This window comes from Podarcis gaigeae (genome assembly GCF_964106915.1).
Source record: "Podarcis gaigeae genome assembly, chromosome: 9".
NCBI lineage: Eukaryota > Metazoa > Chordata > Lepidosauria > Squamata > Lacertidae > Podarcis > Podarcis gaigeae.
The window spans coordinates 70,389,185-70,403,342 of record NC_139685.1 but is presented as its reverse complement, the minus strand read 5'-3'; the positions used below and the strand labels follow the sequence as shown (position 1 = coordinate 70,403,342).

The 14,158-nt window shown below is 46.3% G+C and overlaps 1 protein-coding gene across 1 annotated transcript; it reads left to right on the top strand.

Annotated features, from left to right (window-relative positions):
• Positions 1–2,949: 2,949 nt before the first annotated feature.
• CXCL11 (C-X-C motif chemokine ligand 11) lies at positions 2,950–5,930 on the top strand. The gene is made up of 4 exons (XM_083757019.1): positions 2,950–3,089; positions 4,759–4,891; positions 5,130–5,202; positions 5,349–5,930. Exons 1-4 carry the CDS (start codon positions 3,029–3,031, stop codon positions 5,370–5,372), a joined length of 291 nt encoding a protein of 96 aa, XP_083613145.1. The 5' UTR covers positions 2,950–3,028; the 3' UTR covers positions 5,373–5,930.
• The last annotated feature ends 8,228 nt before the right edge of the window (positions 5,931–14,158 follow it).

The window sequence follows — 14,158 nt, the reverse complement described above, 5'->3', positions numbered from 1 at the left end:
GACAGTGTTCCCCACTATTCACAATTTCATGCATTCGCAGGGTACCTGGAAACATAACCTAGTTGTGTGAGGAGACGCCTGTATTAGGGTAAAGCCTGCATTTAAAATGCACATAAATGTGAAAATAACGTAAAATGCAGTACATTACATGAAATTTACTTTGCCAAAAAATTGTGTATATCAGGCAAAATTAATTCAAAATGTGCACAGTAAGCAAAATTTGAACCAAAATGCTAACAAATCTTCGCGGGGACTTTTTTTTTTTTACTGCTCCCCTCACCATAAAAACCCCTTCCAAGATTGCAGACTTGATGTGGAAATGTGTAAAACTGAACTCAAGATTGGAAAAATGGGAAATGGAAACTGAAATTGAAACTGACAGATTTGTCCATCCCTAGCAGGGCAACAGGCAAGACTTGGCAGGGCGCCAAAGGGGAAAATCCCCTTGTTTCACACATCCTTCTCTGTCCTAGAGACATTAACCAGAGTTTAAGGACACATTCAGCCAGGAATTTCCCTATTTAACTGTCCCGTTTCCTTTCAGATTAAGAAGCACATTTATTGTAAAAGAAAAAAAATGCTCTCTTCAGGCAATTGCTTGATAACAATAAATATATTGAGAGGGGCTGATAAGGGCTGCATGTGCTGTTCCTACCCAACCTCTGCACGTTCAGAGTTCATGTTTGCATAGAGACACACCTTTCCATCCACACCTAAATTGTGTATAGGCTTCTGTACATGCAAACAGTGGCCCTCTGTTTTCCAGGGCACCAGATTCGATGTGCGTGGGTCTATGTGCTTAGACCATGGGTAGGCAAACTAAGGCCCAGGGCTGGATCTGGCACAATCGCCTTCTAAATCCAGCCCGCCGGCGGTCTGGGAATCAGCGTGTTTTTACATGAGTAGAATGTGCCCTTTTATTTAAAATGCATCTCTGGGTTATTTGTGGGGCCTGCCTGGTGTTTTTAATGTGTGCTTTCATTTAAAATGCATCTCTGGGTTACTTGTGGGGCATAAGAATTCGTTCAATCCCCCCAAAAAAATATACCGTATTTTTCGCTCTATAAGACGCACCAGACCACAAGACGCACCTAGTTTTTGGAGGAGGAAAACAAGAAAAAATAATAATTCTGAATCTCAGAAGCCAGAACAGCAAGAGGGATCGCTGCGCAGTGAAAGCAGCAATCCTTCTTGCTGTTCTGGCTTCTGGAATAGCTGTGCAGGCTGTATTCGCTCCATAAGACGCACACACATTTCCCCTTACTTTTTAGGAGGGAAAAAGTGAGTCTTATAGAGCAAAAAATACGGTAGTCTGGCCCCCCACAAGGTCTGAGGGACAATGGACCGGCCCCCTGCTGAAAAAGTTTGCTGACCCCTGGCTTAGACTGTCTTCATTTAAAGTGCATTTCTACCTCCTGGTTGTAAACTCCTCTCTTTTTACATGAATAAACAGAAAGTAGCTGAAATGTTGAAACACTGTTTATTTGTCAGATGGTAAACAGCACTCAAGACCTTTTATTGATGACCAGGGGCGCCGACTTATAAAAAATATTGGGGGGGCCCATACCGACATAAAAAATATTGGGGGGGCCCAAGACCTCCAAACCGCTGCTGCTGGGGGAACGAAAGGGGCGAGCCCCAGGCTGCCCCGACCTTAGGTGAACCTGTGAGGGCCCGCCCTTTGCGGCAGCCGATTGGCTGCTGCCATGGGCGGTGAATATTAATGAGCTAGGGGGAATCCCCGCTTCTCGCGGGGCTGACGCCAGCCCCGCAAGATTGTTGATGGATCGAGAGCCCGCAACCCCACCCCCTCTCTAGATCAGGAGTGGCTTTGTTTTAACTCATTACTGAATGTATTTTAAAAGGTAACTATCGTCAAACAAGGAAAATAAAAAATACCAACATAATTTTGTGATTTTACAAAGCATAATATAACTAATAATTTTCTTAAATTATTGGGGGGGCGGAGCCCCCCCAAACAAATTTTTGAGGGGGCTCGGGCCCCCTCAGGCCCCATGGAGTCGGCGCCTATGTTGATGACATGAAGACTAGTTGTAATAATGAGTTTTTATTTGATGTGATTATTTTCCCTCTTTGCAGTTACATTATTAGGTATTCTGCAGATTCCTGTGTTCATTTATATTTTTTACATACTTGCTATAGAATTATAATAATGAAAACTTGCTGGGGGGGGGAACTCTATGAAGTAGCTAAATTAATATTTCTTCTCTGGCCAGAATATTTATAGAACACCCTTCAAAAAAAAAATTCTCAGGCCACTTTACAGTTAAAATTCTAACCAAGTATTAGAAAGGCAGTAGTGATATATGAACAAGAATCAGCAAGAGAAAATGGATGAATGAAGGAGAAGCAACACTAAAAAAGGTACATCAACAAGTACATTAGTATTTAGAGGATAAAAAGCAGGAAAGGTATAGAGCTAAGTGCTCGATTTACTTCAGGAAGTAAATAAAATAATAATAATAATAATAATAATAATAATAATAATAATAATAATAATTTATTTATACCCTACCCATCTGGCTGGGTTTCCCCAGCCACTCTGGGCGGCTTCCAACAGAATATTAAAATACAATAGTCTATTAAACATTAAAAGCTTCCCTAAAGAGGGCTGCCTTCAGATGTCTTCTAAAAGTCTGGTAGTTGTTTTTCTCTTTGACATCTTAATTACTATTGAGAAAATGGAGAGCAAAAAGTAAACATGGGAAGACGTATGGAGCTAAAAGTGATGGCTTTCAAGGAAAATTTGTCTGGAATGGTTAAAAACACACACACACACAGACCCCATTCCATTATTCCACTGGCACCTTTCTGGCAGTTAGGAGATGGGAAATAATTTATTTGAAATTATAGTGGCGTGGGAAAGGAAAGTGAAAGGAGCAGGAATTTCCCCAGGGGATGTCAGAAGTGGGTGAAGCTAGCCAATAAATACTGGCCCCAAAGCTCTCTGACTCCACCACACAGCACATTTCCTCCTCTCACAGCAGCCGCAGCAAGAGCAGCAAAGATGATCCAGAAGTCCTGCCTCGTAATCCTGATGCTTGTCCTTTGCACAGCTCTCATACAAGGTAATATTCTTTTGCCTTCTTTTCTTCCGTATGATATTACATTAATTTGCCTCCTTTTCTTCCATATAACATTGCATTAATTGCATTTTCTCTGCTTCCACATTTTGCAATGCAATCACAATGTGGCAATAATGTTGACTAATGAGGAAAGCTCCTAGAATAATAGAGCAACAAAGTAATGATAATGGGTGGTATTCAACTATTTATTTTACCGTTGCAATTAATGGACCTGACTTAGTTGAGTTTATCGATTACAGTGGATCAGTTTGGAGTAGGTGAATATCATACAATGCTTTCAAGCAGGGAAATTGGATAGTACAGTGGTACCTCAGGTTACATATGCTTCAGGTTACATACGCTTCAGGTTACAGACTCTGCTAACCCCGAAATAGTGCTTCAGGTTAAGAACTTTTCTTCAGGATGAGAACAGAAATTGTGCTCCGGCGGCGCGGCAGCAGCAGGAGGCTCCATTAGCTAAAGTGGTGCTTCAGGTTAAGAACAGTTTCAGGTTAAGAACGGACCTCCGGAACGAATTAAGTACTTAACCTGAGGTACCACTGTACAATGTAATAATGACTATCACCACAATAGTGTTGTCAAACTGGGAAAGGTCCCGCTGCATTGGGGAGCCTTGGGACAGTCTGTCCCTCAACCAAATTAACCTGTGGAATCAAAGAATTGTAGAGATGGAAGGGACCCTGAGGGTCATCTACTCCAACCCCGTGTAGTGCAGGAATCAATTACAGATGGACACCCAACCTTTGCTCAAAAACCTCCAAGGAAGGAGAGTCCACCACCTTCTGAGGGAGTCCATTTCCACTGCAGAACAGCTCTTACCATCAAAAAGTTATTCCTCATGTTTAGTCGGAACCCTCTTTCTGGTAATTTGAAGCCATTGGTTCGAGTCCTGCCCTCCAGAGCAGCAGAAAACAGGCTTCCATGTGATAGCCCTTGAGATATCTCCACTTAGTCTCCTTTTTTCCAGGATAAACATACCCAAATCCCTCAATCGTTCCTCGTAAGGTTTGGTTTCCAAACCCTTGATCGTTCTGGTGGCCCTCCTCTGCACACATTCCAGCTTGTCAATATCTTTTTAAAATTGTGTGGCAGGGTTCATGTGATAATAAAATGGGGGCAAGGAAAACAATATATGCTGCGTTGAGTGCCAAGGAAGAAAGGTGTGATATACAGTGGTACCTCAGGCTTCAGGTTACAGACGCTTCAGGTTACAGACTCCGCTAACCCAGAAATAGTACCTCAGGTTAAGAACTTTGCTTCAGGATGAGAACAGAAATCATGCTCCGGCGGCAGCGGGAGGCCCCATTAGCTAAAGTGGTGCTTCAGGTTAAGAACAGTTTCAGGTTAAGAACGGACCTCCGGAACGAATTAAGTACTTAACCCGAGGTACCACTGTAAATATAATTAAATCAATAGAAAACAAAGCGGTTTTTTTGGGGGGGGGAGCAATGTCATCTCCCCCCTCCTCCCAAAGAAAATCTCCAAGCATTAAAAAGATTGTGGCTTACCACTTTCGCATTCGTTCCTCTGTCTGAAACGCCCCGCTGAAGAGAAGGTTTCGAAGGAAAGCCTCCCCTCTCACATCACACCCGCAACCCTGTAAAGTTATATTACGACTGAGCGTAACAAGGGTGACATTCTTCTGTTGCAGGTATGCCAACTACCAGCAGAGGGCGTTGCCTCTGTCGAACAAAAGGAATGATGCTGAGCTCTGTCCCTATTCAACGCGTTGCTGAAGTTGAATTTCACCGGCCCAGCAGCAGCTGCGATCAGGAAGAACTGGTGTAAGTAGTGGATGTTGGTTCTACTCCAGAAGCCTTAACATTTGTGTTAAGTTTCCTACTCGGGGTCAATGCTATTTTGCTACTCAATGCAGTACAAGTCACCATATAAAACCCTAAGGAAGTTGTGTTGATCTAGAAGGGCAGGGCAAATGCCTTTTATTTTGGAGCAGTCCAACTGCCACGGAAGGATAATAATAGTAGTCCTGTTTCTAATTTGCCCTCAATTGCTTCTTTGCAGAGTCACTTTCAAGAGAAACGAGCGCAAGAGGTGCCTGAACATTAATTTGGAGCAAGGCCGTCGTATAAAGGAAGTAAGTGAGACCAGAATAAGTACAGTGGGTTGGGATGAGACAAGGTAACGGGGTGGTTGCGTTGGTGGGCTCCCGATACCTCATCCACTCTGGCCACAGATAAGCGTCTTGTACTCACCAGGTATTTTTCTGTGCTTCCCTTACAGGCAATTATGAAGAAGAGGAAATGAAGATTATTAGAGACTGAGAGAGGAGAAGGCAAAGAAAATATAAGCGGGCATTTGGTTACTGAGGTAGAGAAGTCATGAGGTTCAAGCTTCTTTTGGACAAAGACATCATCCATTTCTCCTTCAGGAGGATCTCCTGACAACCTTCTAAAAGACTGACGTTCTGTGGACCACACAGTTTGAAAACTCCCTGACCTAAGTGTTTAATTGGCAGGATTTGGTCTAGTATAAAGCTGCCGGAATTTGAAAAGGAGCTTTTCCAATTTAGTTTCTTTCCCTCAACTTTCAGGACAATAATTATGTGTTACCACGGGAAGAAACAAAAAAAACTGAGAAATCTAGAGGACAAATAATTTCAAATTGCAAAGCCCTCAATAACCCAGTGGCTAAAAAATCTATGTGAGTGGAAGACATTTGGTACTCATTGTTTCGTTGTTAAACTTAAAAGAATAATGTTTTCTTGCTATCTTGTTGTTGTATTCTGCTCCTTGCCGAGTCTTGAATACAGGCTTAGCACCTGTACATTTGTAAATAAAAATATTTTTGTTTTGTAACAAATCAGCCAGTGTGTGTTCGTCCATTCGTCCTCTCTCTCCTCGAAAGTAAACCTACAGGAGCTGCCATTCAGCTCCCAAATCAAACTTTGGCAACACAAGTAACATTCGCACTGAAGGAGGTGAGGACAGGTGACCCCACCTGGGCCCGAAGTCACCCCCCCAATTAGCCCTCAAAACTGTCCAAAATTCCTTTTCTCTCTTCTAAAAATCCACAGCTAAAGTTTTCCTCACAAGATGCATAGGCAAAATGTTATTCTTTTATTAGTATGAGAGAGCTTCAAAAAGGCTAATGAATAGGCTCTGTCATTGCCAAGAATACTCAGGCCTGGGAACTGACTCTTATCTCATTCGGTTGTAACACATCTTGAAGATGCTGAACGCAAGCCTCCTCGACCCCCATTGGCTTCTCACCCCCTTTCCTGGGAAGGGCGCCAAGAGTCCAAAAGAGTCCCAAGACAGGAGCTTTCTGTTCATGCTCAGGGGAACTCCTGAGGCAGGACTCTTGAGGAGGAGGAGAAAGGGGAGGGAACTGGAGGGAATACAGTGGTGCCCCGCAAGACGAATGCCTCGCAAGACGAAAAACCCGCTAGACGAAAGGGTTTTCCGTTTTGGAGGCGCTTCGCAAAACGAATTTCCCTATGGGCTTGCTTCGCAAGACGAAATGTCTTGCGAGTTTTTCTGACTTTCCCCCCTTTCCCCCCCTTTTTCTAAGCCGCTAAGCCGCTTATCCGCTAAGCTGATAAGCCGCTAAAAGCCGCTAAGCCGCTAATAGCGCTAATCCGCTAAGCCGTCAATGGGCTTGCTTCGCAAGACGAAAAAACCGCTAGACGAAGAGAATCGCGGACCGGATTCTTTTCGTCTTGCGAGGCACCACTGTATATGCTCTGTGCAAATAGCTGTGAACTTGTGCTTGTTTTATGAATCTATCACACTTGCTCCTTCTACCAGCCGGATGGTAGAAAAAGGCTACAACACCATGTACAGTGGTACCTTGGGTTACATACACTTCAGGTTACATACGCTTCAGGTTACAGACTCCGCTAACCCAGAAATAGTACCTCGGGTTAAGAACTTTGCTTCAGGATGAGAACAGAAATCGTGCAGCAGCGGCGCGGCAGCAGCAGGAGGCCCCATTAACTAAAGTGGTGCTTCAGGTTAAGAACAGTTTCAGGTTAAGAACGGACCTCCAGAACAAATTAAGTACTTAACCCGAGGTACCACTGTATTTAAAACACATGGATTCCCCCAAAGAATGCTGGGAGTTGTGGCTTGCTAAAGGTCTTGGGAACTGTAACTTTGTGAAGGTAAACTACAGTTATCAGGATACTTTGTGCTTTAAATGACGTGGATTTGTGACATCAAATTCCCTACAAACACAGGAATGGGGATTTTGGTGTGGGGTGGGGGAGAGGGAAGGACTCATTTCCTTCGTGTTTCAGACAAAATACAGTTTATGTCCCAGAAACCCACATCCCTCTAATTCCCAGTTCCATGCATACTTGGCTGGAAAGCCCATCTACTAAGATGATATGCTTTGAACTGCAAGGCACGTGTCTTTAATTGCAATTACTAAGCAATAAAGTAGGCCCTGGTATTCAGGAAGGTTAGCACCATATAACCTGACTGATATATATACATATGAGGTGGACAGCTTGGTTGGTTAGAGCAGTGTTTCCCAACCTTGTGCCTCCAGATGTTTTTGGCCTACAACTCCCATCATCCCTGACCACTGGTCTTGCTAGCTAGGGATGATGGGAGTTGTAGGCCAAAAACATCTGGAGGCACAAGGTTGGGAAACACTGGGTTAGAGCATGGTGCTGATAACACAAGGTTGCAGGTTCGATCCCCATATGGGACAGCTGAATATTCCTTAATTGCAGAGGGTTGGACTAGATGATCCTTGGGGTCCCTTTCAACTCTACAATTCTATGACTCTATATAGGGCCATCATGTTGTTATGGCTGGGCTTAGGGTAGAGATACCCAGATGCAAACCTTCAAACCAGGAAGCTCACTTAAGCCTCTTTCTCTCTCAGCCATGTCTGAGCTTCCTAGAGGAATGTGTTACGCAAATTACGGGGGGGGGGGGGGGGCACATCTTTAAAGTTAAATGTTACACATATTATGCCTGAATGTATCCTTTCAACTTGACAGCTCAGGGAAGTTACCTAGCTTTAAAAAATAATATAAAATCATCTCCTTTGCCAGTTTCCTCCATTCCAAAGCTATTTTCCCCTTGAAAAAGGACTCCAGAAAGTGTCCAGAGGTGACAATTGCTGGGCTGATTGTTAGCCAAATCTTATCACCTGACTTGCCTCAGGCTCCAGAAATGCAAAGGAACTTCTATTGTACTTTTGGGTGGTGGGTACTTAAGACATATTTGTCTATGCTAATCTTATACCTGAGTCTTGCCCTGCCATGTCTGCCTATGCTAATCTTGTACCAAGGACTTGTCTGGACATGTTTGCCAAGGTTAACCCCTCCCCTTTTGTGACATGTCAGTGATGTAGCAATGATGTAGCAATGATGCTGTACGAACTGTATTCTAGGATAGGGTGGGAAAGTTTTAAATGTCTTTGCCACCCCATCCTCGGGGTTCAAATTTGCTCTTTGAACCTATTGCACAATAAACTTTGGTCTACAGCTATTTGCTCCGTTTGGTGGCTGGACTCCTTCCTTTATTCCGCAGGGACCCGCGGGCTCTGCCCGACGAGCTGGGTGACTGAGCAGCTTCACACTTAGATTTTTCCATAGCAAATGTGAAAAATAGGCCTTTTGGATCAAAGCAGCATCCTGTTTTGCCAGAGAGATGCCCCCAGAAAGCCCACAAGCTATCTCTGTCCCAATATTCAAGGCCATTCTGCCTCTGGAGATGGTGATTCTGCTTTGCAATTAAAGGCAATAGCCATTGACAGAACTAGAACCACATTGGGACCTGTGGCCCTTTGGGTGCTGCTGGAGTCTGGACTACAACTCCCATCATCCCCGACCCTTGTCCATGCTGGTTGTGCCTGGTGGGAGATGCAGTCCCACGATGTCAGGCATGCCATAGATTTCCCCACTTGTGATCGGAATCCTCCATGAATTCGTCAAGGATGTGGGCGTTGAAAGAGGAGCAACATAACTGGACTTCGCATGCCCTGTTGGTGGGCAAAATACACTTAAAGTCTCCCTATCTTAGAGGATGGGCTGTAGCTCAGTTGGAGAACATCTGACTTGCATGCAAAAGGTCCCTCTTTCAACCCCCAGAATTAATAATAATAATAATAATAATAATAATAATTTATCCCCAGCCACTCTGGGTGGCTCCCAAACGAATATTAAAAACACAATACAGCATTAAACATTAAAAACTTCCCTAAACAGAGCTGCTTTCAGATGTCTTTTAAAAGTAAAATAGTTGCTCCAGGGGTCAGCAAAGTTTTTCAGCAGGGTCTGGTCCACTGTCCCTCAGACCTTGTGGGGGGCTAGACTATATTTTGAAAAAAAAATATGAACCACTTCCTATGCCCTACAAATAACCCTAAGATGCATTTTAAATAAAAGGACACATTCTACTCATGTAAAAACACCAGGCAGGCCCCACAAATAACCCAGAGATGCATTTTAAATGAAAGGACACATTCTACTCATGTAAAAACACGCTGACTCCCAGACCGTCCATGGGCCGGATTGAGAAGGCGATTGGGCCAGATCCAGCCCCCGGGCCTTAGTTTGCCTACCCATACTCTACTAGATAGTGCTGGTAATGTCAGTTGCCTGAAACCATGAAGAGCTGCTGCCCACCAGTGTAGACAATACCGAGGTAAATGGACCAATGCTCAGCTCAGTGTAATGCAGCTTTCTGTGTTTCAAAATTCCTACATCTTCCCTCCCTCCCTTCCCCACCCAATTTTATCATCCAGCTCTTTCCCCACCTGGCGAGGTGAGCAAGACTCCAGGTGATTTGCGCAGCAGCTGAGGGAAGGGAGTGGATATCAGAGTGATGTTTGAGCATATCGTGGACTGGTTGGGTGCAGAGGAGTGGAGGGAGGAGTCAGCTGGGGAACCCCCAAGGGGGACCCCCCCCCCCCAGAAGACGACTCAGAGGGCAAAGGACGACCAGACTGGGAGGTATTGGAAGCTGAAGAGGCAACAGGGTTTAGTGAGGAGGAGGAGTCTGGGACAGGGAGCAGTTCAGACTCTGAGGCTGGAGAGGAGGCTGGAGAGGAATGGGGCAGGAAGGGCAGGCTGCGGAAGAAGCCAGGGAATCTTCCCCCTCCTGCTACGACCAGCTCCCCTCTCCTCTGGTCTCCCAGAATATGCAGAGAAATGAAGAGGGTGGAGGAAGGAGAGAGAAGGCTCACCAAAACTCAGTGGAAAGTAGTGGGGGAAGCATTGGAGCAGGCTGGGAGCAGGCCTTGTGTGCTTCTGCTGCCAGAGGCAGCTGCTTCACTCAGCCTCAGTTGTGGGCCGGCTCCACAATCAATGTGAAGGTTGGGAAGGCTTGTTTTCATACGTTGAACCAATGTGGTGAATGAGGGCCAGTCCCATCACACAGCAGTGAAGCAACCTGCACAGTTTCATCACGGCAGGAGCCGTCCTATTTTCTCGTTGCCATTCTGCTTTACTGCAGTTCAGCTGGATTGCATAAATGCAATGGATGGGTTTGGGGAACTGGGATCCTTTCCCAGAAATTGAGTCACTTCCAGCTGCAGTCCAAAGGTTGGCCTCTTCAACTATGCATCTGCCAGTGTGTTTGTTTCCTTTCTTCCTACAATTGATTTCTTCCTACAAAGCCAAGTTTCACTCTCAGTGTCATGAAAGTGCAAGCGAAGAATCTTTCTTTGGCCGCTTCCTGAGTTTGAAAAGGGAAGAAGAACAGAAAAGCATGGAATTAGCTCAACTTCTGCCTGCGGCAGAATCACTTTTACCATGACGTTGACACGCATTGCAGTTTTGAGGTTGATTTCTCTACAACACCGTTCTCCAACGTGGTGCCCTCTAGTTGTTGACTCAGTGTGTGCAGCAGCTGTGGAAAACAACAAATTCCGTGCTAAGGACCATTAGGAAATTGTCAATCTCATAATGCCATTAATAGAAATCTTTGGCATATCCCTCAACTGTCTCAATTTGAGTGGGACAGACAGGGACGTCTTAAGCATATCCAGCGCCGTGGTGCAAATACAGTGGTACCTCGGGTTACATAGGCTTCAGGTTACAGACTCCGCTAACCCAGAAATAGTGCTTCAGGTTAAGAACTTTGCTTCAGGATGAGAACAGAAATTGTGCTCCAGCGGCGCGGCGGCAGCAGGAGGCCCCATTAGCTAAAGTGGTACCTCAGGTTAAGAACAGTTTCAGGTTAAGAACGGACCTCCGGAACGAATTAAGTACTTAACCCGAGGTACCACTGTATCCCTCCCCCCCCCCCCCCGTTTCCCAGAGTTTTCTTGTGCCACAATGTCCCACCTCCTGTGTTTTAAAGGCCTTATGTCAGCCCAACACAATCTCAGCAGCCAGCTCCTTCCACACAACTGGTTGCATCTCAACGCTCATAGATATTAAAATATGGAGGAATTATGCATCTCCGGGGAGGTGCTGAATCAATAGAGGCTGGCCACTCTCACCATGGGCGACTGGGTAGATCAAGGCACTCTGCACATGCTTAAGAGAACGAAATGGTCTGCAGCTCACCAAAGCTTATGCCTCACTAAAAACCCGCCCCCGTCTTTAAAGGACTTTTTGTTGGTGTTTGCTTTTAACCACTAACTGCATTGAGAGCACGGTCTTGAGTCCATCCTTACCTCTGAACTGAGTCCTAATGGTAGTGTGCCTCCCCTCAGCTTTCCCCTCCCACCGCCCGAAATCTGAATGAATCCCTCCACCTTTTTCCTTGACAGAAGGGGCGGCTCCCCCTTCCCCCTGCGCTGGGCAGCTCGAGACTGGCTTGCCGTGTGGGCTTCTTCAGCAGTCCTGCTACTGCCACGGGGTGGGCAGGAGGGAGAAGGGTGCTGCATAGCTTTGAGTGCCGCCACTGCTGCCTCCTCTCCCAAGCAGGAAGCAAGAGAGCGCAACTGGCCATAGGAACAGCTGCCACCGCCACCGCCCAGCATGCCCTTGCAGCCAGTGGCGTAGCGTGGGGGGTGCAGGGGGGGCCGCCCGCACCGGGTGCAACATGGGGGGGGTGCGCTCATCGCCTCCGGAGTCGCCGAAGAGCCTGGGCGCAGGCTGTAGCAGAGCCCCATGTCTCGCGGAACCAACGAGCTGTGCGCGCGTCCGGGCTGAAGGCATCCGGCAGGCAGCGGCTCTCAGCGCTCGCCGCTGTCCCCGCGCGTCAGGGCCGCGGAGGGCGCGCCAGACAGCCCCTCCTCACAGCGCCGCCGCTGCTACTGCAGCTGCTGGGCCATGTTGCATTTTCCTCGCCTCTCTGTCCTCCTCCGGGCAAGTGGCATCGTTTGGGTGGCAGCACCAGCGGCAACTCGCCTCAGATCACCTGACACGGACCCGCCGCCGCTGCCGCCGTGGCTACCTTACTGTAAATACCCCAGCCCAGGCAGCAGCAAGAAGAAGCTGGCTGCGGCAGCAGGTTAGGGGTTAGGGGCGCAAATTACTTGCCTTGCCCCGGTTAGGGGGCGCAAATTACTTGCCTTGCCCCGGGTGCTGACAACCCACGCTACGCTGCTGCTCGCAGCTGTTCCCCGTCGGTCCCAGACTCCTGCTGCTGGGTGCCCCTGATGTGTGGGTGCCCTGGTGCAGGGCGCCACTAAGCCTAATGGATAAGACGGCCCTGGGGACAGAATCCATCCTGGCTTCTGACTGGATGCCAGAATGTCCTGGTTTTTGATCCAGTGCTCTGGATCAAGTCAAGGGGTTTGCACCCGAGTGCTAGACCCCCCCCCCCAAAAAAAGGCTCCTATTTTGGTCTCGTGCTCTTGCACGAATAAGCTGGTTTCCATGAGAACCTGGGACCAAAACAATAGCATCCTAATTTTGATCAGTGGGACATCGGAGGGTGTGCTATGCTGCAAGCATACTTCTTCAGTTCTGGTCGTCTTATTCCAAAAAATGCTCAAGGGAATGAAGCAATTCTGCTGTGAGGAAAAATAGCAGCATTTGGGTTTTCATTGGTTAGAAAACAGGGTGAGTAAGAAGGGACATGACAATGGTGTATGGCATGGAGAAAATGGACAGAGACAATTTTCTTCTTCTCACATAATACTCAGACTTGGGGACATTGAATGAAGCTGAATATTAGCTTCATTTACTTTGGCAGCAGTTTGGAGGGGATCTCAAATTTTGGGGTTGACAATGTGGGATTTTGAGTGCTGTTAACTGCAGTGCCATTAAGTTCAAACCCAGGTATCAATTCCTCATTTTGGGAGCGGGTTTTGCGGTGCAGAAGGGTTTGAAACTATTGCAAAAGTTTGGCGTCGGTCTGGAGTAAATCGGACAGTGTTCCTGAGCCCCCTGCTAAGGAATATTGAGGGGGTTGATGATGACACCTCGTGTGTCTGCTTATGTTACTAGTACCTATTACAAAGCTTTGTATTCAAGACAAAAACTGGTACAAAAACAGGGCGGCAGGAGAAACTTGTTCTCGCCACCTTGAGCTTGTTGAGGTGGATATAAATGTAAAAATAAACAAATAAACCAGACCACTACTTTCCACACTTCCCCCTGCATTTTCCATTTTATTTTATTTCATTTGTTTTGTTTTTTTAAGAAAGTGGTAAATTCCCGGGGGAGCCTTACGTAGCCCTGAAATCGTCAGCAACAGGCACACACACACTTCCCCTCAGCATTTATTTAATCACGCTTTAAATGCGAAGAGTGTTCCAGAACTACTACTTCTTTTAAAAAAATGTTTTTGTTGTTGTTGTTTAGTCGTGTCCGACTCTTCGTGACCCCCTGGACCAGAGCACGCCAGGCAATCCTGTCTTCCACTGCCTCTCACAGTTTGGTCAGACTCATGCTGGTAGCTTCTTTTAAAAATAATCTTCATTAAATTGTAAAACAAGACAGAAAAAAATGTCTACAGGTGTCAAAACAATATTATAAGTGGGCTCCTTCGGGAGGTAGTGGGCTCTCCCCTCGCTGGAGGTTTTTAAGCAGAGGTTGGATGGTCCCCTGTCATGAGTGCTGAAGTCGAGATTCCTGCATTGCAGGGGGCTGGACTAGATGGTTTCTGGGGTTCCCCCACAACTCTAGATTCTAGAGTCTAGCAATAAGATTTAGCAGCCAGCAACGTACGAAA

What these genes read in the sequence shown, in the direction of transcription:
- CXCL11 (XM_083757019.1), top strand. Translation starts at nt 3,029, where the DNA reads ATGATCCAGAAGTCCTGCCTCGTAATCCTGATGCTTGTCCTTTGCACA. An exon ending in TTGCACAGCTCTCATACAAG is followed by an intron (nt 3,090 to 4,758) that starts GTAATATTCTTT and finishes CTTCTGTTGCAG; the next exon opens with GTATGCCAACTACCAGCAGA. An exon ending in AAGGCCGTCGTATAAAGGAA is followed by an intron (nt 5,203 to 5,348) that starts GTAAGTGAGACC and finishes CTTCCCTTACAG; the next exon opens with GCAATTATGAAGAAGAGGAA.